Raw genomic sequence first — 26,451 nt, 5'->3', positions numbered from 1 at the left:
ATCAAGGTTTCTGCAAAAATATTAAGTGGCACAACTGTTTTCAACATTGATAATAACAATAAATAAACTTAAGCACCAAATCGGCATAGCAGAATAATTTAATGCAACACTGAAGACTGGAATAATGGCTAATGAAAATTTGGCTTTGCCATCACTGGAATAAATTACATATTAAAATACATTTAAATAGAAAACAGTTCTTTTCAATTGTAATAATATTTCACAATATTATTGTTTTTCTGTATTTTTGCTCAAATACATATAAACACACAAATCCAACATAATGCTTATGTTGGATTTGCTAACTTGCTAAAACAAGTTAAGGCTTTAAAGCTATTTATATTATAAAAATAAATAATATTTGAATTTAATATTTTATATTTCATCCCTTCTTATTTTGTATATTTTTTATAAACTCCATACCCAACATTGATGGAATTTTCCGGCTTTCATTGTTTTCACTGTTATTTGGTAGGGTCGCTATTACGCATCTTCTGAAAGAGTACTGAATCTCCAGATCAAGAAATAAATGATAAAAGCATTGTTTATGCACGTTGTAGTCCTAACCCTAACACAAAACTGATTCTCAGCTTTTTGTTCAAAATGTTGCTTTTTAATGAAACTTACACACATTGAAGTGTTGATTAAAAATGCATGAAGCTAGAATAAAACGTTTTGTTTAGGCAACTTTTTGAAAAAGTGCTGGAGGGGAAAGAGCTAAGGACTATGCCACAATGTGATCCAGATACACATTATGTAATCCGACCATAAGGGGAGTTCACACTGCACTGCCATGCTGTAAATCAGCTGACCTCAGATCAGATGAGCAGACCCACCCTGACTGCCTCCCCAATAAAGCTCTTTTGTGTTGGCGTTGAAGGGGCTGGCCTAGGACCTGCTTTATGACCCAACACAAACACCTCACTAAGACAAAGGCCTTTTGTGTGATCACCAGCACATGGCTCAGCCAGAACTCTCCCCACGGCAAGTACATATGGACCCACCACAGAGAGACCAAAAGAGATGGAAAGCGTAGAAAAGAAGAACCGGTGGGAGAACAAGGGTCACTGAGGGGTTCAGGGAAGCACTTGACATTCCGGCCCCACTGTTTCCCACTCTCCTGCCCAACTTCAGGCATCAACTCCATAACCATGTCACTGCCGTAAAGAGAAATGTGCTTGGGTGTGTGACTGAGTAAAACAAACAGAGAAAGAGACACTTTTTTGCCTGAGCTGAACACTTCCTCTCTATCGGTGTTTTTTACTCACAACAAGTGAGAATAGAATTACTGCGCAGTATCTTAAGTAGAAACACAGATATAAAGGATATACATTTTAGTTTTCATTACAGCATCAATATTCTCATTTCAATTAGTAGTTACATTAAAGAATACAATAAATTGACAATTATCCTCTTTTTCTCAATGACCAGATCTTCAATTTTCATATCTGGACACCACTTTTGAACAGGTTTCATACTTTTAGAAGACACAAATGTGGGCAAAAGTTTGAATTTAAATCCCCACTGAAGTCATGCTGAATTAAAGCAGCAAATATATATGTACAGTGGGTCAGTTTTTTTTACAATAGAAACCATGGTATACAAGATCTGAATGTTGCATGTTTAACTGAATTTGTGGGTTTGATAACTTTGCATGCCCAGATAGCGTTCACAAATGAGATGCAAAATACGTGCTGCCATGGCACAGGTATAGAAGCAAATATACACATTTAAAAATCCTCTCCAACCCAAAAAGAATTGAGGTGTGCATTGTTGAAAGTCACACTGTGTCTGCGGGCCCGAGCCAGAGGGGATCATGCCAGAGTATTACAGTCAAATCTCTGGGAAATCAACACATGAGAACCGTTTGTTCTCCCTGTGCTCAGTCAACTCCAATCACATCAGCTAGACACATAAAACCCCCTCTATTACAGAGGTACAGAGAGCCAGACAGACAGTCAAAAGATCACAGACAGAGAGAGAAGCAAAAATGGACGGTGAAACTATCATTTGTACTGTTCATTTCACCAGCCTGTGTGTTTCATCAGAGCTCCTTCCCTTTTTATAGTGACTCAGAGCTTCCCCAAACACACACACAAATTATGGTTGGCAAGTGTGTGCACTCAAAGCCCCACCCAAACCCACTGCACTTGAGGCATTCAAATATATAATCTTCCTATAGGAAGATTTCCCAATGGAAAATCAGACGTAAATCTGTAGCGTAAATGGTCTAGCGATCTGCATACTGCACACTATTGCAGTTGCCAATAACAGGGCCAGCAGTACTGCAGTCACAAGCAAGGGTGCTTTGTGTCAATGCTAATTTCCTTTCTTTGCATTAAAACAGCCCTCTCCAACTTACATCTGCGATGAACCTTTCAACAATACAAAATGTGCAGGGAGTTCAGTAAAGGTTCCGGTTAAACACAACGAGGTCAGAGAATACACCTACCACACTTAAAAGGCTAAAAAAGCAAGCAAAACACTGAATCTGTACTATTTTGAACCATATTTTACAAATGTGTATTCAAGTAATGAATTTTCAGGACTTAACTCGACGTTCCCGCACTTCATATTATGAAATATATCATATCCATCACTGATAATTATTTTCATGTTATGGCTGGTAACCAATAAATGGTCATAATTAAATATTTATTTATTTATTTTTATTAGTAAAAAAACAAAAGTTCTTTTAAATGCTACAGGCAAATTTAGGCATCACAATATTATATAATGTTCTCTATGAAAACCATACATTTTGACATTTGCCTAAAATTCAATTTAACAGTAATATTAAATAACACTGAGTGAGGTAATTAAGGTATTCAAAATCATATCAGCCAATAACCAAATATGGCACCGGTATACCGTGTATCCATACTGTGTGTGCGTGCGTGCATATTATATATATATATATATATTTATTTTTATTTTTTTTCCCACGTCATGTGTGGGGCTCCGTACAAAAGTCTTTTACTTTATTAAAAAAAAACTAATTTTCTTAACTCTTGAATTGCGCAATTCAAATTTACAATTACAGGAGAAGTGAAACTCATTTAAGCGTGCCACACTTATAGTAGTATCTTACAGTTTTCTTCATCAAAGTCTTCATCAGATACCAATCACTCATCACATGACGACCTCTAGACACTAGAGACATAATGTTTCATGCTCTGCTACTCGAGTGCGCGGCCACGGTTTAGCTCCATGGACGTACAGATGGAGTAAAACTGAACAGCTGGGTCCTCTGCTTCAACCCTTCAATTAGCCAGCTACAGGACAGCCCGGCATATTGCATGCTGCAGAGATCACTTTAGAAAAAAAACAAACATTTTTAATCCTATCCAGTCTATCCAGCAACAGAAGTCCGCTTTTAAAGGATAATATGACGAGGGGCCTTGGATTACAGATTAGACAATAAACCAGTTGATGATCAGACGGTAAAATACTGTCATTTTTACTAGACGGCTAGTTGTCCAGAAAAATAGTAATCCAGTCCATGTTTACCTTATCGGAGTTACAATATTACAGCGTCAGCGGCTTTTGGAAAATCCAACATTATTCACAAAGAGTTTGTTATTGAGATCACCCATTATTACATTCAGATTGCATTGTCATGTCCCATTCGTTTACAGTTTCTGTCAGTCTATGGATGACACTTGATTTGAATCAGGGTGGTTTGCAAGGATTTTGACTTGTATTTTCACTTCAAATGAACCCGGACCATCGCATATGTCTGCAACATCAGCACGGTTCCCGTTTTGCAGGATTTGTGAATGCAACAGCACTCAAAATTCTTTATATTCACTTCATAATATATTTTGGCGTTACAGTTTACTGCAGCTCTACCATTCAAAAGATTGGGGTCAGTAAGATCTTGTGTTTTTAAACATTTTTACATTAAAAAATATTAAAATATCTGTTTTCAGCTTCAAACATTACAGTGCTCATGATAACTTTTGTCAACTCTACAATGTGTAAATTCACTTCACCAGCCAATTAATACTCTGACAGCGATGCCATAGACAAATACAAAGTTCCCGAAAAAAAATGGAAGTTCAAAGATGTCTGCGCGCTTGTTTCTCTGGCGCGTAAAGTCTAGAGCAGCCAGAGCTTCTAATGGCAGCTGCAGTGACGCGATGACTTTATCAATCAGCGATTGGCTTTTAATTTAGAAGGCGCAACTTATTCCACCATATTACACATTGCACTTTCACCCATTCATAAGTAATATGAGTGCATCTTTCTATAAATAAAGTCCATGATCCTTCAGAAATCTTCTGATTTGGTTCTCACGAAAGTTTTCCTATTATTATCAATGTTGAAAACAGTTGTGCTGCTTAATATTTTTGACTGTGATACAGGATTCTTTAATGAATGGAAATTCATTTAATTATTTTTTTAGTTAAAAGAAAATTTAAAAGAACAGCATACACTCTAAAAAAAAAATGGTGCTATATAGCCGATTCTAGGATTTTGATTTTAGGGGGGCTCAGCCTAGCCTGACAAGCCAGACCCACATTAAAATGTTGGGTCTGGAAACTCACCATTGACAGGGCTCAATCCGAGGGGCGGGATAAACGGTTGTCTTTCTGAATGCTCTGCATGCAATTGGATAGCGCCAACCAACCAGAGCAAAGAAGATGGTGAAGCCGAGCTAATGTTAGTTGATAGACTTTCGCCATTTCCGGTCGGCAAAACTTCAAACATATCTTCTTTTCTTAAGCATGATTTCAGTGCCGTTCTATGTTCTTTTCTCAAAGAAAAGCTTAACTCCAAGTCTTCCAGAGTCACGACTTCCAGAGTCACCCTGTCTGCCGCTAGGGTGCGCCTAGATTTCTAGGCTAAGCTCAGCCCCCAGTGAGGGTATGAAAAAAAAAATTTGGTAAGTCTTTCGTTTAGGGTCCAATTTTCTTATTAGCTTATTAGTATGCATATTAGGATATTGCCTGTTTATTATTTCGTTTCAGGGGCATGGCCCCTCAAGAAAATTGACTTCTATGATCTACATATGTGCACTTTAAGATGTTCTGAACGCCAAAAAATTAGATAATAGCTTGAAAACCATGTCAGTGGGCAGATATGACTGATAAAGTTTTTCCATTTTTGTCAGTGAAGAAAGAAGCCCCCCTAAAAAGGGCCTAGTGATGCCCATGTATATAGCACTAAAAGTGGTTCTCGTAATCATAGGTGAACCACTTTTGGTGCTATATAGCACCATATCTTTAAAGGTGCTCTACAACCCATAAGAGGTGCCATAGCGCATTTTATTTCTTCAACAAAAATGGTGTTAAACAGCACCAACAGTGGTTCTTTGCTTCTTAAAAGGGGCATAACAGGTTCTTTGTACGGCAGTGGTGCTATATAGCACACTGACCATTCCAAAGAACCCCTGAAGAACCATACAGGGGCTTAACAGGTTCTGGAAAAGGGGTATATATGGTAGCGGTGCTATATAGCTCCGCAGTCATCCCAAAGAACCGCTGAAGCATCAAGATTTGGTGCTATACAGCACTTAAAGTGGTTCTCCTGTGATTACGAGCCAAATAACCATTGTTAGTAGTATAGTACAATTTTTTTAGAGTGATTTGAAACTATTTATAATATTATAAATGTCTTTACTGTCACTTTTGATCAATATAATGCATCCTAGCTTAATAAAAATATACATTTTAGGGCTGTCGACGTTAACACGTTAACGCATGCAAATAATTTAAAGTCCTTATTGCGTTAAAATAATTTAACGCAATTAAATTACAGAACTATGTGAAGCTGCATCGTTAACGTAATTTGTCACGCAGTTAGATGTTAGAAGACGGGAGTTTATCACAATCAGTGTGAGCATCAACAAGCACCTGTAACCCTGGTAGGAGGACATTTCCATTCTAACTCTTTAACTCGATTCTCCTTCTCTGTTTGTGATCAGGCCATTTAAAGCCGTTAAACTCTGGGAAAGTGTTCAGTGATCCAGTAATCGAATTCATTCAAACAGTCCAAAACAGCGCTAATGTAAAGAAGGCCAGGCTGATTACATCAGACATATCAGAGAGAATAGAGACTCACATTGCATTTTAGTGAATTATTCATTACAGTGTGTGCTTTGCTTTAAAACACAAGCTCTGTCGAATTCTACGATTGTTTCTGAAGAGCGCAAAGTTGATGATGTACCAGAGTCGTACAGTAAGCACACGACTGTCTGATGCAACAAACCGTGTGTGCGCGCTACAGATCACTGAACTCACGCTGCATTCATGTACAGACACACGGTACATTCACGTTGTTTCCACACACACAGGAAGGATAATGTTTGATTTGTCATATGTACGTTGCTGTGATTAGTAATCGTAGGTTTATTCAGTCAAAAGCGGCTGATTTAGGAGTTGTTTTGTCATCTCCGAGTGGTCCTGCTTGATGTCTAAAATTAAAGCAATCTCGTTGTTGCTCGGTACATATACTATAGTACACTGTGAAAGTGCAAAGTTTTTTTTGTAAAAAATGTTCATGGGTGCTTATGTGTGCTAATGTATTATATAATAGAAGTATATGGACTCCTTATATTTGGTGTCATTTTTGGAGTATCCAATGATCCTTGAAGATTGCAGAAAATACAGTTTTGTGAGAATCACCCTTCAATCTGATTGTTTACTTTGGATATAGCAAATTATGACAAAATGAATGTGTTTAATGAGATAAATGGCGTATGATTAATTTCACGATAAGTGTGCGATAAAAAAAAAAAATCCCATGAAAAAAAAAAAAAAAAACTTACTGACCACAAACTTTTAAATAGCAGAGTACAAAATTAGAATATAAATATTCAACTATAGTCAGTGCAACACCTTATAAACAAGAATCATATCCGGGACCTGACGACATATGGCTTTAATATGCCGCAATGGCATGTAAAGGGTGTTCGGTGCGCACAACTTTTCATATATACATTTTATCTGTTTTCTGAAGGCTTTTGATCATCCATGCATGACACGCGTGGGTGAGGAAGTGACATGCACGATGATGACACACATGGCTCCGTCTCCAGGGTCTCTAAAACGGTTCTCCATCTTCATATACTCAGATTTTGTTCTCTCTCCCCGTGACACACAAAATACATCTTCAATAGCTCATATTTCAATCCCATAGGACTAGGTGCCAGGAAAATGACCGCAGGAACAGAGAAAAAGAGAGAGAGTGCCGTGTATGTGTGATGTGATCAGCTACTGAGAGCAGCCTGCGCACACTTAAACACTCCCCTCTCACACTGAACTAATGAAGCAGATGGAAGCACTGTTGCCTGCCTAGAGGACCACACCATAATCACAGGGTTTACCAACATCTCCCCTCCTCATGCTGTGCCCTCTCTCTCTCACCATCTTTCACACATCTCCCAGTTCCCTGGTTTACTCTGACATGTTAAGTGCACACCTCCTTGTCTCATCCGCCCTTTTCAAGCCATGCAATTCAGAACACTGTTTAACTAAAGGCTAGAAACCATCTAGCACACAGTGGAGGTATTTGTGTAAGTGTCCGATTAGCTTGTTGCATTGTGAATGTTGTCATTCTGTTATGCCTCGTCAAAAAGGCCTGAGCAAAACCACTGATCTAGATTCAACATAGCTCTGCTATTATCGCATACACATAACATTTCCTGAAAAACGGCATGACCCATAAAGGCTTACATGCTTGTATACTTAACCGTTGTCTCTGGGGACACTTGAAGACATAATAAAATCAGCTCTGCCAACTGAATTACAACTTATAGACATATAAGTATGCCACTCAGATTTTAATTAGTTTGTTCTGTATTCTTATAACATATGGTAGAATTGATTTTATTGTACGCACTTTGCAATGCGACATAATTACAAATACATTAAATGCAATACATTATACTGAAGCTGCAATATCCTACAAAGCATTTCAAGTAAGTGACAGTGGCGGAACATTTAATGGTCTAGTTAAGCTCAACTAAAGCCCTGAAAAAGCAACTCATTCATGCCGTATTACAGTAAGAAGCCCAGAGCTGCATACTCCACTCCTTTAGGACCCAAACAGTTTAACTAGCTCCATCATGAGACACTCTTATTACCCAATTAAGCACATCAGAGCAACAATGATTCCTTAGAGAGGAAAGAGTCATCACTCTTTGGATGACTTAGAAATATGCCTGAGGCATTAGCTACAATGGCTTAAAAGCACATGTGGTGAATACAGTCATTAATTTGTTCAGCTGACCAAGCAGTTTGAAATTGAAAAATGACTATTTTGATTTCTCCATATACTCAAACTCAACTTGCAACATATTCCTCAGGGTTGACTTTCATCTTTCTCCCTTTTTGGGGGCATATATTGTTTAATAATAGCAAACTGTACAGTCAGATTTATTAGAAATTCTCAAATCTGAATAATAAGACATCATAACACAGATGTTACTTATGAGGAATTCACTGTGGGGACATTGTCTGCACCCACAAATTTAAATATGTGGGGTACTATTTGCATTTGCCCCGGAAATTTCTGCTTCTGCTCGTCAGCTGATTTTGCTATTGTCCCAAGCTGAGCTTTGTATTTATTGAGTAAAACATTCACACACATATAATACAAAAGAATCGAAGGCGGCAGGTGTTTGGGAAAATATAATAAACCGCATCTCTCCCTGAGCACGTGTGGGAAACGCGAAAGACACACAAATCCATCCCCTGTTTTCTCTCTCGCCGCAGGTTCAAGGCTCTTAACGACGGAGAAACCCGACAATTGCCGAAGAAAGACGATCACAGAAAAAAACTCTGCTGGGCGCTGTCCACCACTGAAACCGCCTGAAATCCTCCGATGCACAATTTCACACCATATCCGTGCTAACCACATGCGTTTTTCCATTTACAATTGCAAAAACACCGTGATATAATAACATAGCCAGCCCAGATATACAATGGTATTTTCCAAGGGCTACAGATTTCGATTCGACAAAGGCAGGGCTCGTGCACACACTTGAGAATGGATGCGTTTCTTCATCGAAAGCTTTGCACTGAGCAATAAACTGCGCTTGCTACAGCTCGACACATTAAAATCTCACTTACATTATAACGCATATTATCAGAAAGCATACATCATTATATGAATAACACACGCCGTGCCCGGATGAAGACAGCGACCATAAAAAAAATGATTATTGCAAAGCGAGTCAAATATAACTACAGGAGCTGCATTTAACATTCAAGTGAGCATATGACATCCAAACCACAAGGTAGATGAACAGATTGTTTTCAATGAAGCGTAAAGAGGACGTCAGTGCATAAAAATGGCCGTGAGGAAGTTGAGCTGGTTGGGTCTCAAACCTTCTCCCCTAACCATGAGCATCAACCCAACACAGACTACAAACGCATGAAGGCCTGTTCATGTTGCACCAACGCCGTGCACACACAGCCGACAGCATTATCTCCAGGCACCATTTGCCATATAAGCTCAGCCTTCACCATTCTCAATCAACAGAAGGCTCTTAACACCCTATTAACTGCATATACAACGACAGATAGTGGAGGGTTAATATATTTTACAGTGCTAAATAAAATATGCAGAACCTTTTTTAATTGTTGTATTCCTGCTTGTTGACACAAATAAAATCATAAATACAACATAACCTGCATAATGAATAAATTAATAGCGTTTATTTTACTATGTAGTTACATTTATGTGAATGTAAATGGCTGCAGAGCTATAAGCTTAAAATGCTACAGGACTATTCTTAATTGAAAATGAATGGTTGATATGTAAAAGCTTGCAAAGAGTGCTTTACTATTAAGGGGACGTCATTTATCAATAGACCCAATAGGCCTACCGAAGAACCTATAACTAGTTAAGTAGAAATGTGTGGATAAAATATATGGGTCAAACCAGTTATCAGTCTGCATATCGTTAAAAGAATTGTGCATCTGAAGCACAACCATTTAATTCTCTGCTAGAGGGTACAGAAGTATAGCCTATGTATGCATGTATACATATACATACATTTAAACACACACACACGTTATGGCCTATATTTGATTGATTTATGACGTTGTCATATCAACAAATGCACAGGAAGACATCCGTAATTGCCCACAGGGTGAAGTGAAATCGGGGTGGAGTGTGTCAGTGGACGCCAATATAGTATTACACTAGGAAATACGGTCCCCCAGTTGACTTTCAGCACCATTTTCGTGAACAGCACATCGAGGGCGCCTCATCTTCCCGAACCCACTAATATACCGACTGCGGATCTGCTACACCTATCATCATCATGTCACGGCTACAATGTATGTAACACGCTAGTGGAGAATGAACTCCTTGAAAATATGGCGGACCTAAGAATTCGCCGTCAAGCAATAGAGGGTGTGTGGGTGGGTGGGTGGTTTCGTGTGTGTCTCACACAGCAGCGCACACTGACTGATGGATGTCATTTAAAACATGCCACTTACTTCATCTGTTTCACGATGGTACTTTTCCCAGATTCCCCGGCCCCTGTGGAGAAGAGACAGACACAAGGGAGTAAGATCGCCTGTCACAATGAAGAGATCCCATATATGTGCATTCATCGGATGAGACACTGCGATGTGTAGGATAGGCTACAGCTAGATTTGAAGGGCTCCACTCCGCATTACCTAGCAGGAGCAATTTCACATCTTTAGCAGCAGTGATTCCGTCCTCTTTGAGGTTTTTCTCGATGGCTTTGCTCCTGTCCAGAGCCGCTCTTTCCTCTGCGCTCAGTGTACATCCCATGGCTAGATGAACCTCGGCTCTTTTTTACCTCCAAAATGGTCCGGGTGAGAAATATCCTCGGTGTTTCTTCCTTATTCCTCTCTATGGCTGTCCCTATCCCTCTCTCTCTCTCACACACACACTCTCTCTCTCCCTGTCGGCGACTAGCTAGAGCATTAAATCCCGCAAAAGACAACGTTGGGCTGGAACATAAGTCTCTGGCGCGCGCTCTCGGTCTGTGTAACGGGGTCGCGGTGCTCGGTCCTCGGGCTGGGAGGTCTCTACTGGGCGGCGGCGGCGACTGCTGCGAGCGCTGGCATCGTTAGCGTGCTCACAATGGAGGGTCAGTATGGAGAGAGAACGCGCTGGGCTCGACGCTCTCAGACAATCTCGCTGACGTCAGGAGCAGAGAAGGAGAGAGACCGCGGGCGCGCGCGCACGAGCGAGCATTCGAATCGCGTACCGCTAACTACAGCTAGATTTATAACGTTATCTGCAGACGGAATAAATGCGCTTCTCTTGGTATTTCACGCGACGTAAACGCTGTTAAACGGTGTGTGCGCGCGACTATATGGGATCAGTGTTGCGTTTCTGTGGGGAGCGGATGATTTAAAGCCGATGAGCGGGCCCTAGCCACAGGAAGAATCATAGAAAGGTGTGGCCATAAGCCTAGTGTTGACAACCTGTAACAGCAACGCCAAATGACTAGAAATCGGATGAGAATGGGAAATGTTTACATTGACACGAAATTAGAAACAAAATATTGCAACTGAAAATTTCAAAAGGCAAGGTTATTTAACAAAGCCAGTAGGCCTAAGTAAATTATATGACTTTCAGGAGAGTCGAATATAGTTACAATAAAGAAACATGTATAGGCTAAAGGTGTGGGCTAATAGCATATACTATATTAGCCTACATTAAATGTTTCTTTATTGTAACTATTTTAATGCTCTATAGCTAGTCGCAATATTCATATTTTCACAGCTGTTTTTAATCATATTTACATATACATACATATATACATTATATATATACACACACATTATATAATATATATATATATATATATATATATATATATATATATATATATATATATATATATATATATATATATATATATATATATATATATATATATATATATATATATATATATATATATATAAAATTGTTGGTACCCTTTGTAATAAATATGATCAAAAAAAGCTGTGAAAATAAATCTGCATTGTTAATCCTTTTGATCTTTCACCAAAAAAAGCTAACCTAAAAAAATTACACTGGGGGAAATCACATTATGAAAAAAAATGATCTAATACACTATGTCCACAATTGATGTTACCCCTAGAAATTCTTAGGAGTAAAAAATCTCTCCATTTCCACCACTGGGGCAATAGGCCTAATTTAGTTATCATCAACAGGAAATGTTACGAATCTGCCTGGAAGAGGAGTTTGAGTGGCCAAAGACTCTCCAAGGATCACAGCTGGAGAATTGCAGAGATTAGTTGAGTCTCTGAGTCAGAAAGCCTTTAAAAAAAACTGCACCTACATCACCACATGTTAGGGAGGATTTCAAGAAAAAACCTCCCCGCTCATCCAAAAACAAACTCCAGCATATTCCGTTGTCCGACACGATAAAATGGGACTGGTTCTATGGTCAGATGAAACAAACAAAAAAAAGAGCTTTTCTGCAGCAAACCCACCAGCTTTGGTGCACACAGGGATAGAAAAGTACCACATGTCCACAGTTAAATATACTGCTGTATCTTTAATGTTGAGGGCCTATTTTTTGCTGGAGGGTCCTAGACTTCAGATACACGGCATCATGTATTCTATCAGATACCAACAGATAAAAAGATATGTATAAATAAAAATAATTTATAACAAAATTAAATAAATCAATATATAAATAAATATATATATTCACTTTCATTTATAGGGATGGCTAGACGACTGGGTCAGAGCATCTCCAAAACTGCTGCTCTTGTGGGGTGTTCCCGGTCTGCAGTGGTCAGTATCTATCAAAATTGGTCCACTGAAGGAACAGTGGTGAACCGGTGACAGGGTCATGGGCGGCCAAGGCTCATTGATGCACATGGGGAGTGAAGGCTGGCCCGTGTGTTTTGATTAAACAGATGAGCTACTGTAGCTCAAATTGCTCAAGTTAATGCTGGTTCTGATAGAAAGGTGTCAGAATGCGTCGCAGTTTGTTGTGTATGTGGCTGCATAGCTGCAGACCAGTCAGGGTGCCCATGCTGACCCCTGTCCACCGCCGACAGCGCCAACAGTGGGCACGTGAGCATCAGAACTGGACCACGGAGCAAAGGAAGAAGGTGGCCTGGTCTGATGAATCATGTTATCTTTTACATCACGTGGATGGCCGGGTGCTTGTGCGTCGCTTACCTGGGGAACACATGGGGAAAACAGCCTGCGGAGGCAGTGTGATGCTTTAGGCAATGTTCTGCTGAAACCTTGAGTCCTGCCATCCATGTGGATGTTACTTTGACACGTACCACCTACCTAAGCATTGTTGCAGACCATGTACACCCTTTCATGGAAACGATACTCCCTGGTGGCCACAAAGCAAAAATGGTTCAGGAATTGTTTGAGGAGCACAACAACGAGTTTGAGGTGTTGACTTGGCCTCCAAATTCCCCAGATCATAATCCAATCGAGCATCTGTGGGATGTGCTGAACAAACAAGTCCGTCCATGAAGGCCCCACCTCGCAACTTACAGGACATAAGGATCTGCTGCTAACATCTTGGTGCAAGATACCACAGAACACCTTCAGGGGTCTAGTGGAGTCCATGCCTCGATGGGTCAGGGCTGTTTTGGCAGCAAAAGGGGGACTGACACAATATTTGGTCATAATGTTATGCCTGATTGGTGTATATATAGATGTCTCGGGTGGTTGCAGGAAAGCAGACGAAGACGATGATTAGAGAATTCCAACACGAAGTTTAATGGTACAAAATAGGGAGACAGTCAGGGCAAAACACACTTAATGTGACCAAACAGAGAATGAATGTGAGGGTTCAATTTATAAAGCAAACACAAACGAGACTAATTAATTACACACAGCTGAAAACCAATGACACGAATGAGGAGCGGGAAAACTGAACAAAGGAACCATGTGACAAATGAAAACAAACTGAAAGTCCATGAAAACAGATACTAACAGAACAAAACAGTGACAATAGGCCTTGTTAATGAGTTATGTTAATGAGTCAATTATCCAATTATCATCACATTTAAAAAAGTTATATTTGTGATATGTTAAACTATAATAAAGTGATGTATTCTTATCATGCTTTAAAGTTACTATGAAATCAAAATTGACAATTATTCTTTATTATTCTTTATTATTTATTTGTGTACATCATTTTCTTTTTTATTGAACCTCCTAATGACCTCCTAATCTCTAATCAAAAACATGAACTTTCCCTCCCTCTTAAAACAACATCTCTTCTCTGATGACGTGTACACCGCTGCAAGGGCCCCTCCAGCAACTGGGGCCTGTACCATGATGGTAGTTTAACAAACTCAGGGTTACAGGATTAGTTTTGAGTTGACAAAACCAAACCAATCTATTCAGGCTTTGTTGGTCCCATGATGCTGATCATCAACTTTCTCTGTCAACTCAGGCTTTGATCCTGAGTTTAGGAGTTTAGCTGTGACATCAGCAGTGAACAGCCAATCACAGGCTGTGGATCAGTGAAACTGAGATTCACTTCTCGCGGGAGAAGCAGTGTGATTAACTTCACTCATATACATGATTGAAAAATATTAAGAATTTAAACAAATTTACACAGAAGAAAAGAGCTGTCGAGGACAACTTTAAGAAAAATCTTATACGTCAATGCAAGTAAAAGTTATGAAGTTAGTATAGTTGATATATAGAGAGAATTGAACATTTATGCTCACATGTAATTTTTTATAGATTTAGTTATTGAATTTAAAGCTTATTTGTATGACCTTTACTGGCTATTTAGTTTAATATTAACAAAATGCCTATTAATGATTGATTTACTCAAATGATACATGTGTAATTGATTAAGGGTATAATAATTACATAAATTGTATTTAAATAATTCCAAATTATTATTATTTTAAATAAGCATTGTTAAAAGCCAGAGGCTTAAGTCTTTAATAGCCATTAGCTAGTGACCTTTAATTTGGAGTAGAAACAGAAGGAGTGTCTTTCCTGCATCAGAGGTGTGTCACTTTGCTCACAGCTGATTGGTCCAATTTCAGTTTGAGATCTCTTATCCAGAACATAACCTGCCCTGGAGCAGGTTAGCTGTGGAGCGTAAGTTACTATGGAGATGAACACTGCTAAAAGCCAAACCACTTTAATGGTACCTAAAACCCAGGATTGGCACAAACTAAGCTTAAACATATCTGGCTAGCTAGCTAGCTAAACCGGCTTCATGGTATAGGCCCCTGGTCACTCACATGAGATCTCAGCAATTAGCAAACAATAACAATCCAATCAATTCCCGATGGAGAAAAATCAAGTCCCGCCCCACAATCGAGAAGCTGTTTCACTCGGATATATGCGTCAAAATATGTATTTTACCATGACTGCTGTTTTATGGGACTCATATCCGAGTTTGTTTCATAAGTGGGCTACATAGGCTACATGAAGCTGGTTATGTGATGCAAACGGCAAGATATTTAGTTTACAAATCATGCACTGGTATAATATTTTGAGGTTATAACATAGTATTGTGCAAGGAACCACGCAAAAATAAGACCTAAAGCTTATTGGTGTTTTACTGCCTCTAGTGTTTATTTTTCCTAGAAAATGTAGCTAATGGCATCTATCAATATGTTTTTGGAGTTTTGCAAACATGTAGGTTTGTTAAAATGTCGTTTTTTTAGCCTACTAACCTGCTAATTTTACATTTGTCGTTACTAACACATTTGAAAACTATGTTGAAACCTATATATACTTAACCTATATTTAGTGCCCTGTTTACACCAAATATTAAAATACATTTTGCTGCATATTTCGCTAAATACAGGTCCATAATGTTTTAAGACCTCCCACTTTCAACCACATTTGGAGAAATTGTATTCAGTGTCAATGGTAAAATGCTTTCAAATAGCTTTGAAGGACCATTGTGGGACGTTACCTTTGTGGGGCGTGTTGTGAGAAAGCATGTCAAAACATGGGATTTAAACTTTACCAGGTGAAAAAAAAGAAGACGGGAAAGAAGAATTAAAGAAACTGGATCTCTGAGTTGGACAGCCAGCCAAACTGGGTGTGCGGCAGCCTTTTGGATCCTCCTGCTAGAATAACAATATACGATATAAGGAAATAAACATTTGTTAAAGGCATTCATGAATATCCAAAACTACTAACCTATTCTAAAACTATAAAACCCATGAGTGTGAGTATAGTCTAGAAATGGTCTGTATAATCTAATGAGCATGGAATTGAGTATGGAAGTCCTATTCCAATATTATTGTCTGCGTATTTCAATTTAACTCCCTCTGTCAGCACTTTCCAAGCCCCTATTATGGATATGAACTTATTTCTAATTGTCTGGGTTGATCAATGCTAAATAAAGTGTTTTTATTACAGGTCCCGGGAATTGTTATTATTATTATTATTAAAACGGAATACTTTAAAAAGCAGAATCTAAACACACCAGCCTCAATTATAAGCCATTAAATTGGCTTGAATCGACCCACTGAACCGTAGAGGAGTGTCTATTCACACATTACACACAAACTCAGTGGTGTGATATTGTTGGTATTGACTGTAATTTGCCATTATGACTTTGTGCTATTGCACTGCTAAAAAATGTGCCCTGGAATTATTCTAAAGGATCATCTTAAAAATAAATTTCCCTGCCACTATTGCTAATAGCAACCATTAAAATGCTTTGCAATAATATCCTATTATTGACAATTAGGCCTGTGAAGCTTTGTTGAATTGATTTGAAAAAAATGGAGGAGAGAGAGAGACCTAAAGAATAAGACTGAAGGGGGTGGATTTACAATCATCCTTCTTGTATTATAATGAATTGGAAATCATACTTTCCTTAAAATCAGATTTATTCTGGTATTTATGGTAGACAATGTTTGTATTTGGTATCTGAGAGGTGACTGAGGGACAAATGTTAGGAACGCAGTCACTGTAAACCCTAACGCTCAAAATACTTAATTGGTTTGTGTAGGAAAAACTCAAATTAAACAAATTTGTTCAGTTAAATTAACTGTTCAGAGTATTTAGAACGTTCTTTTTCTTTTAAGTTCACAGCACTGACATACTTTAAGTAAACTGAACTGTTTCATTGTTTTGAGTTGTATGAACTCATTTCCTTTTATTTAGACTAACTCAAGTTCAACTGGAACTGGGCTGGGATTTTTTATTTCCAAGCATGCTTTGCCCATTGTAAGGGAGAGTAAATGCTAAAGTTAAGTGTTATATAATGTTTTTTTGTTTGTTTGTTGTTGTTGCAAGATTAATGGTAATGGAGATTTGATTAATGTTTTGTTATGCTAGTTTAGAAGAGTTTCTGTTAATGTGGGTTTTTGGAGAGTTACCATCATGTTTTAAGTTGCTGTACTCATTCAGCAAGTGCTATACCATGTTATTGTTAACATGTAAGCAAATTAGCAATTTGGCATTTTCTGAATTAGTTTCTTATAGCTAGCAAAGTATTTATGTTGAGATAACCTGATAATTATAATTTAAATATATAAATTAGTGTACTAAAATATTTCAAGTTAAGAACAATAAAAATGTATGAGTACAAAATAAAAATCCTACTTAAACTTTGAGGGCCCTATTTAAACAATCTAAGCGTATCGTCTAAAGCACACAGCGCAAGTGCACTTAGGGCGGTCGTGTCCGTATCCATTTTTGCTAGTTTAACGACGGGAAAAATGGTCAGCGCTCACAGCGCATGGTCTAAAAGGGTTGTCCCTATTCTCTTAATGAGTAATGGGTGTGTTTTTGGATGTAACGTGCAATAAACCAATCAGAATCTCATTTCCCATTCCCTTTAAAATCCAGTTGCGCTTGTGTCAAGAATTCAAAATAAAAAAGTTAATCAACCAAATATTTTATGTTAATTGCTATCAAAATCTATGAGTTAACTCAAAACTTGACAGTTCTACTTACTTAAAATTGGGAACATTACTCTAACAGATTACTCAACTTATTCAGGTTTACAGTGTAACAGTGTTTACTCATTTAGCCTGGCTTCAAGAGAATAAATATGTACTTGTTTTGTAATTAATTAATTTGCTACAGCCAAATTAATAAAGAGTTATATTTTGCTGTAAGAGAATCAGTTTGAACTTTATTTTGCTCTTGTATGAGACATGTAAGACAACTGTGTCTAAGGTCATAAAGGTCAATACTGTATCTACTAACACAAAGGCATACTTAGCATATGTAATTATTTTTAGGATTTATAGCACCATTTGTCACTACATGTTAAACTATGACAGTTAATCATGTGTTGAAGTTTGTAGCATTGCTCTGTGGATGTAGTTATCATGTTCTGTTCCAGTCCTGACAAAACACAGCCTTGAAGCAAAAATATATCAACAATGTTTAATACAATTTTGCTTGCAAGGGTTGTTTATTATTAGAAGCATGTGACCATGCCAAGGTGTCAGGGTCCTGAGTTAGAGATGAGCAATGACAAGATTTATTGACAGGCAAGGCACAAGAAGGTAATTGAGGAGTGAAAGACTCCAAACAGTAGGGAAAACCAACAGGGAAACAGGCTGGTCGGGGGTGAGACCGCACCAGACATGATGGCCAATGATGGAGACAAGCCAGCAGCTGCGGGAACCAGAGGCTGGAGACTTGGTGATGAGACTTGACGTAGCACCAAACTAGCTGCCAGGCCGCGAGAAATCAACGACCAGGAAGGAACAGAAAGCAGGGCAGGGACCAACACGACAAGACAACAAGAGGGGAAAAAATGACCAGATAGCAACGAAACCAAAAACCCAAAAATAAGGCTTGGGAGAACTAGAGCAAAAATAAAGACTGGAAATTGACAGTTCAAAACAGGAACAAAGAAACACTAGACATGAAGGAAAGGAGCACAATATAGAGGGTATGCACTTCACATCACCATCGGCCGGAGTGACTGCGGTTACACCCACTGAGTGGCAAAAAGACTGAGTGGTAGCATTGTTTTTCAGCACGAATGCCCCGAAAAACATACAAAACACATCTAAAATGGGAAAGAGCTTTGAGATTGACTATATAAATAGATTTGACAAGAAATCTGAGGTATGTTTTAACAGACTGCTGAAAGCTACAGAATAGAGAACAAAACAAAACAGAAACAACTGGAATACATGCAGCGTAACGTGGATTTGCAGTTAATTTTGTGTCATTATCTTTATGATTTTGTGTAAAATCATACCCTATATATTGGCCTGAGGGGGCGTGTCCAGCGGGAAAGTGACGTCAAAGCATACCCTCTATAAAGAGAGCAGAGCACAAGCGGTACAGGTGAACACAATCAAGCAAACAAAGACTAGACAAGGGCTGAATCCGAAATCGCCCCCTAAACCCTCATTCACTATATCCCTATGTTAGTCCACTAATATAGTTCACCTGAAGGAGTGAATGAAAACAAGTGAGTGAATTCGGGCAGCTATTATGTGTACATCGGCTGTACACTCGTTATTGCGGTGCGATGTGGGATTGAATGAGTATACTCAATAACGTCCACAATGGTTTTGGACACTACTAAAAATGGCTTTCCCTTCAAATAATGCCCTATTTGAGGGTATAGGGGGAGATTTCTAGCCTAGGCGATTTCGGATTCAGCCAAGGTTTGGTAACGGGGAAACAAGGAGGCACACATGGACAAACAAAGACAATAGCATATGCTCAAGCACAAGACAAACTCATTAAACAGAGACAGAACAGGAAAGGAACAAAAGGAATAGTCTCCAGGAGAGAAGAGTCCTTCCAGAATTTATAACTCACCTGTGACCCCCAAAGTTTCTTATGTATATAGAACAATGTCTAAGGTAATATCTTAAAATAGCCTCATTTGTGTAAAGATCAGAATACTGAGTTCGGATGCTACTAGAATGATCTGTACTGTTAAACTATCCAAACCTGTAGAAATTACATCAACTGATTATCCATATGATTAAGTATTAGCGTTTTTGTATCCTAAGTTAGTTGGAGGCTGGATCCTCTAACTCATTTTTCTATGGCCTATGGAAGTGTGGAGAACTTTATCTTCGATAAACTGTCAACTGATTCAACTTCAAATTTGACTCCTGGTTTTCATTGAGCATACTGGTCTCTTTATGTGGTCTAAATGTTATTCCCCTACAAGACAGAGAAGAGGTGAGAGAGACAGTAGTAGGAGTGATTGAATCTGTGAATCTGGCAGTGGATATCCACCCACGCACCATTACGAAGCAGTTCGCCCAGGCTTGTTTTCAGCCATCATAAGAATGCACATAACTGCTGACATGCTCAACATCACTACACATACGACTCATAGCTGTTCCTTTGTTTATCTGTTTAAAATAGGGATCGAGAAGGGTTGAAAATTGTAAAGCCAATTATGATTGTTAGTCTAAGACGTGTTAATGTACCAGACACTGACCTGTTATAATATTTGTGTGTCTAAACAAGTCATGAGAAAATATGTAGAGACAGAAGTGAGACAACAGACTAGATTCAGTTCTTCTTATTTCCTATAATCCGTTAACTGAAAGTAAAATCTGTACTAAGCCTGAAATGAAACTACATGTAGGGCTGTAGTATACTAACAAATGTGCAATAGTATGATGTATTCACACTCCAGCTCTAAAAATGAAAAAAAAAAAAAAAATCTTCAGATGCATTTCAAACTTCATGAGTTACTCTGTGAAAACAAGACATATATTGAGTTTTATAGCAGTCAAATACTTTTTTACATTAACGATGAACAATGAAAAATACGATATATGACATATTTTTGTGGCTATTTGAAGCAGACATGCATCTACCACACTGCCATTCATTTCCTAACAACATTTGAATGATCTTACAGTGGGGACGCACCACAAATAACATCAGTATTTTAGGGTATTACTATCACTGCCATTGGAAAAGGATTGTTTCACTAGCATTCATTACAAAATGATGATAAGGAACATTACAAGTGTTCTGTTTTTGATACTGTTCTCAAATAACATGGACATCAGCATCATTAAAGTTCAAATCCATCATCAGAAACACTGATTGGAAGGAATTAGTGAACATCACAACCTTACACAATCAATGCATCTGCAACGCAGGGTGAAGTCAAAAACAAAGGGAGAGCTGGATCCAAATGTGCTATAGTTTAATAACAAAATAAACATAACAAAACCACAGAGATCAGAGAACCAAGGAACAGATAACAGAATGACTAGTGCAAAACAAACATCCGTGTAGGACAAGACCTGACAAAGAACACAGGAAACATAGCGGTTTAAGTACACGGGCAAACAAGCTTATCAAGTTAACAAGACAGGCCTGGGGAAGACTAATCAACACGGAAAACTACAAAACTACAGGAACAGGACACAGGAATGAAAACAGAAACAATGAGAACAGAGAACACTTCAACTTAAATGTTCTTAAGACAGGTAACACAAGACAGGAATCAAGACAGAGCCCCCCTTTTAGGAGCAGATTCCAGATGCTCCTTAACAGACAAACACAAAATTCCAGAAGAGGGGTGGAGCAGAGGCTGAACCGGGGGAGGGATGGAGGGCCAGGCCTGTGTGGTGGAAGGAGTGGTGGCTGAGACAGACAGAGGAACCAGGGTGGAGTAGGCAAAGTAGGTGGCCATGGCAGAGCGGGTTGAGTGGGTGGCCAGGTCAGAGCAGGCTTTGCGGGCATCCAGGGTGACCAGGGCGGAGCAGGCTGGGCAAGAAAGGCTGAAGCGGGCTCTGGAGCCTTCACTAGACTCTGGTCAGGACCATCACGGACGAGTTTGGGTTGGTAGTGGTTATTGAGTCCGTGGCAATAAAAGTCAATGAGGGCGAAGTCTGTGAAGTCTGTGAGGTTGGCAAAACTTTGGTGTGGTCCTCGAGGGAACGGTTGCCTTGTCAGAGCCGAATTAAACTAATTGCTGGATCCATTGTGGTCAGGTCTTCTGTAATGCAGGGTGAACTCAAAAACAAAGGGAGAGCTGGATCCAAACCCACAATATTTTAATAACAAAGTAAACATAACAAAATCACAGAGATCAGAGAACCAAGGAACAGATAACAGAATGAGTGGCACCCAACATACATCCGTGTAGGACAAGACCTGACAAAGATCACAGGAAACATAGGCGTTTAAATACAAAGGGGCGAACAAGCTTAACAAGTTAACAAGACACACCTGGGAAAGACTAATCAACAAGAAAACCTACAAAACTACAAACATGAAAAATGAAAATACATTTTTAAAATGTTAAGTTAACTAAGGGCCCTTTCACACCTACCTTGTTTGGTCCGGATTTTCTGACTTTTCAGTTTCATCCGAAAATCACACAAATTACAGGTGTGAAACCTCCCCCGGACCACGGTCCGGACCAAACAGACAAAATTTGGTCAGATGAAAAGAGGTAGTCTCTGGATTAAACTGAACAAGGTTTGGTTCATTTCTAGTGTGAAAACATTTTCTGTATGGTTCGGACTTTCAGACAATTTACAGGAAGTTCCAGTGGTTCTATTTATAATATTTATTTATAATTTATAATAAAACAATTATAAATCACCCATTACAACTCATCTTTTGAAACAGACAAAGAACAAATTGCGACTCACCTTGGTCTCTCCCAAATGAAGGTGCCAGGGCTCGCAGGATTGCTTGCAGTCTTCTCCTCCTTTCTTGCCGGAGATGATAAAATGTACGCACAACGAAGACATTGGCGGACTTGAACTAGCTTCGAGTATAGTTGGTGCTGCAGGTAGTAATGCCATAACAATAACAGTATAGTGGCAACGATATGCGTCTATTCATTCATTCTTGTCAAAGTTACCCGCCGAATTGACAACACGCTGATGTCAGGCGCAAGTCCCTTTATAAACCAATCAATGTCAAGATGCAGCTCACATAGATGATGACAACAGGACCCAAGTCATGTAAAGTTCTTTAGCGCGCTCGCATAATTGCAATGTGAAGCCAAACCAAAACTAACCGAATGTATAAAATGTATCATCTCACCTTGGTGCTGTTACAAACAGAGGTGACACGGAGAACTGATGGCAGGGTAAACAGAGTTTATTGAACAGAACCAGGAAGGGAGCAGATGAGGTGAGTAACAGAAGAGGTAATCCAGCGGAATGGTAAAGTCAATGGGTAATACTGTACGTCTGGTTGCAGGTGACTGGGTGAACAGGACAATTGGGCGATGGAGCAATGGGGAGATGGAGCGATGGAGACAGGGAGCCAGGAAACAAGACGAGGAGACACTCAGGAGACTGGGAGAACAGGTAGGTAATGCAGGTAAGTCCGTGGAAGCAAGCAGTAGCCAATAAAATCGAATTAGTAAACTAAATTAACCATATAAACTAAATTACTCTTCTGCCCACATTGTCTATTGTGTATGATAATCGAAATGAGCTGATGACTTCACCGTTTTCTCCGGAGCGGCTGTACAGCCGAATCAAATTCTGTTGCATTATTTTCCTGTTTAACACTGTAAAGCTGCTTTGAAACAATCTACATTGTAAAAAGCACTATATAAATAAAGTTGACTTGACTTGACTGTGTAAAAAATAAATTTCTGTTTGGACAGTATGAATAATTTTTGTTGGTATGCTTCGTATAGGGCTGGATTAGAAGAATAAAAATTGTAAATTAAGTACTATAATGTGTTTTTTAGTAAAGAGAGAGACCTGTTAATGTTTAATGTTCAGTTTTATTTGACATTTAAAATTATTTCTCTAATGTCGCTGAAGAGTAGAGCTTGTGTTTGTTGTGTGTGGCGACATAACATACAAAGATGCTGTACTCAATGAGCCATATATGTACTAATGCCAGTGACAAGTAGTTTGTTTACTTGTTTATTCCATTTACTTACTAATTACAGCTCAACTTAAGCATAAACTCATATAATGCACCTTTTTACCAGATGTAAAAGAAGTCTCTGATGTCCCCCGGGTGTGTATGTGAAGTTTTAGCTCAAAATACCCCTCAGATCACTTTTTTATAGCACGTTAAAATTGTCACTTTTGAGGGTGAAAAACGTGTGTCCCTTTGAATGCAAATTAGCTGCTGCTCCCGGCCCCCTTTTCAAGAAGAGGGCAGAGCTTCAAAAAATTGAGTTAGCAGCTCAGATTTCCTCATACAGACATTGCACTGAAAATGTCCAAAACTGTTCAGTCTTTTAAGTTCAAACCGGAGTCGGACAATGATGGAGAGACTCAAGAAGAAGTGACAACATGTAGAATGCAACAAGATGTTTCTGAATGCTTAGTTGATGAATTTATAGCTGATGTGGAGTTAACTATCTTCAAGTCATTGATTAGCATATTCTGTCATGATAATCTATAAATGGTTTGTGTGGAAACTGTTGTAAGATGCCTTCAGAGCCAGAGAATATATGCTGCAAGATGATAGAAAGTATAGTTTAGTTTAATTACGGTTATAGCTTATTAGGCCGAAAGTAAAATGAAAATGGCCACATGGGCATTCATTCACGGCTGCACAGTGCGCACAAATTTATGGCCGCACATGGTGCAAGTCCAGTCTGGCGTGTTTTCAGTTCATGGAAGCTTAACTTTCATAGGAATTCATTGAAAACACTCGCTTTGCTCCACACCGCTCCGTTATGAATGCCAGAGTGGCCGTGCGCATTTTACTTTCGGTTTAAAATGAGCAAATAATTAGCGATCAGTGACCGATTTTATCAATGTTGTGACTGTCAGGGTTCTGTCACTTCTGTCTAGTTTATTCATGGTTTTGTGACAGAGCCCTGACACTCCTGTATTGTTTGTCTTGTCTTGTGTGAGCGCGCAGCTTTGAGCATGCTCGAGCTGTGTGCTCTTCTGTCCTTGTGTTTTGTGTGCGGGGCGTGGTGTTCGGATCCCAGCACTTCGGTCTAGTTTGGGTTTCAGTTTTGTGTTGGGATTCGGACATTCATGCTCCGTGTTTGTTTTTTGTCACGAGCGCACGGAATGAGCATTTGCTCGTTCTCGTGCGCTCTGTCTTGTCATGTGAGCGTTTGGTCTTCTGTCTGTGTGTTGTGTTCTGTGTAGCACACGGTTCATATTTACATCAGCCGTGTGCTTTCATGTAATGTTTTGTGTTGTGTAGCACGTGGTTGGTGTGTTTCACTGGCTGCGTGCTTTCATGTTGTCAAGTTTTGTGTGAACATGCAGCTGATGAGTTTTCATTAGCTGCATGTTCATGTCACGTTTGGTGTGAGCACGTCTTGTCAAGTGTTTCTTTGTGCCATGTGCTCATGTCTATTGTCTAACCCCGCCCACCTTGTTTCCTGATTATTGGTTAATTTGCCCCACCTGTCTTCCCTCGTTACCCTCTTTTGTTTGTTCCCTATTTAATCTCCTTGGCTGCGTCCCAATTCGCCTACTTATACTACGTCCTAAAAGTATGTACTCTTTTTGTGAAGAAAAAGTACATACTTTTGAGTGTGTAGCAGAAGAGTTTGCAAGCTTTGGGACATACTACTTCGTCATCTTTAACGGACTCTGTTACGTGCGTCCCGTCACCGTTTAAACTGCCCTGTCAATCATCGTCACAGTTCAAATCCCCCACTTTCAATTTAATTTCCTACCGTATCGGAGAGAAATGTAGTCGCTCGTTGATCTGCCTTTCGTGGGTCTTTAATGCAGAGACTCCTCTCATGTGTTTGCAAAGTTAATGGCCAAACGTATCATTACAAAAGTTCTCAATGCTGCTGAAGGAGAAATATAATGTGGATAATACTGAATAAATATCTTTTCGTCAAGTTAAATACTGATAATTGCTCACTCAAACCACTTTATCTAATCCTCTCCACTTAACCATCAGACTCGCGTAACCGTCATGTTTGTAGTTTTTTAACACTTTTTATCCGCTTTTGTAGTTCTAATCGAATCCTCGTCCATCTCGCAATGGGTTGTGGGCAATATCAACCGTTAGAGTGCGCATCGATCTGCACTTCGGATTCTGACCGGAAATAGTAAACCATCCGGGAATCTTTGGAATACTTTTTTCAACATACTAAGATTTGGGACATACTAATTCTTTTTTCGAATACTATTTAGTACGGATAGTATGCGAATTGGGACGCAGCCCTTGTGTTTGCAGTCCAGTGTGGAATCGTCGTCTACCTCATGTTTCCCTGCTCAAGTCAAGTCAAGTCAAGTCAAGTCAAGTCAAGTCAAGTCAAGTCAAGTCAAGTCAAGTCAAGTCATTCCCCTTCAGGGTAGTTTGTTTTGTCTTGTTTTGTTTTATTATTATCATTAAAAAGACCATTCCTCTGCATCTCTGAGTCCTCGCTCCTTTCCCTTCAACAAACCCTGACAGTCACATGTCGATTAACCGGTGGAAAAATTTCCTCACCCTCACATTCCTATAACTTATGTTGTCATCTTGCTTTTATGACATGCTATTGCATTTGTGTTACATACTGTATTGCAATAAATATTAAAAGACAGATGTGACAGCTTGAGCAGACTCTCAAATGTACTACAACAACTCTTCCTCTTCTCTAAAGCAGCCCAACATGGCCTCACC

At 39.1% G+C, this 26,451-nt stretch overlaps 1 protein-coding gene across 2 annotated transcripts in view; it reads right to left on the bottom strand.

Annotated features, from left to right (window-relative positions):
• Positions 1-11,414, bottom strand: part of gnao1a (guanine nucleotide binding protein (G protein), alpha activating activity polypeptide O, a) — a 117,891-nt gene extending 106,477 nt beyond the window's left edge. The window contains exons 1-2 of one of the 2 annotated variants that reach the window (XM_079825174.1): positions 10,638-11,414; positions 10,455-10,497 (exon numbers count right to left, since the gene is read on the bottom strand). In XM_079825174.1, the coding sequence (XP_079681300.1) occupies positions 10,455-10,497; positions 10,638-10,755 (161 nt within the window). In that variant the 5' untranslated portion in view covers positions 10,756-11,414. The remainder of the gene's footprint in view (positions 1-10,454; positions 10,498-10,637) is intronic. The other variant, XM_079825173.1, reaches the window with a different exon arrangement.
• Positions 11,415-26,451: the final 15,037 nt, after the last annotated feature.

Source organism: Gobio gobio, assembly GCF_949357685.1.
Source record: "Gobio gobio genome assembly, chromosome: 9".
NCBI lineage: Eukaryota > Metazoa > Chordata > Actinopteri > Cypriniformes > Gobionidae > Gobio > Gobio gobio.
The sequence above is the reverse complement of the archived record's forward strand: the minus strand, read 5'-3'. Positions and strand labels throughout refer to the sequence as shown.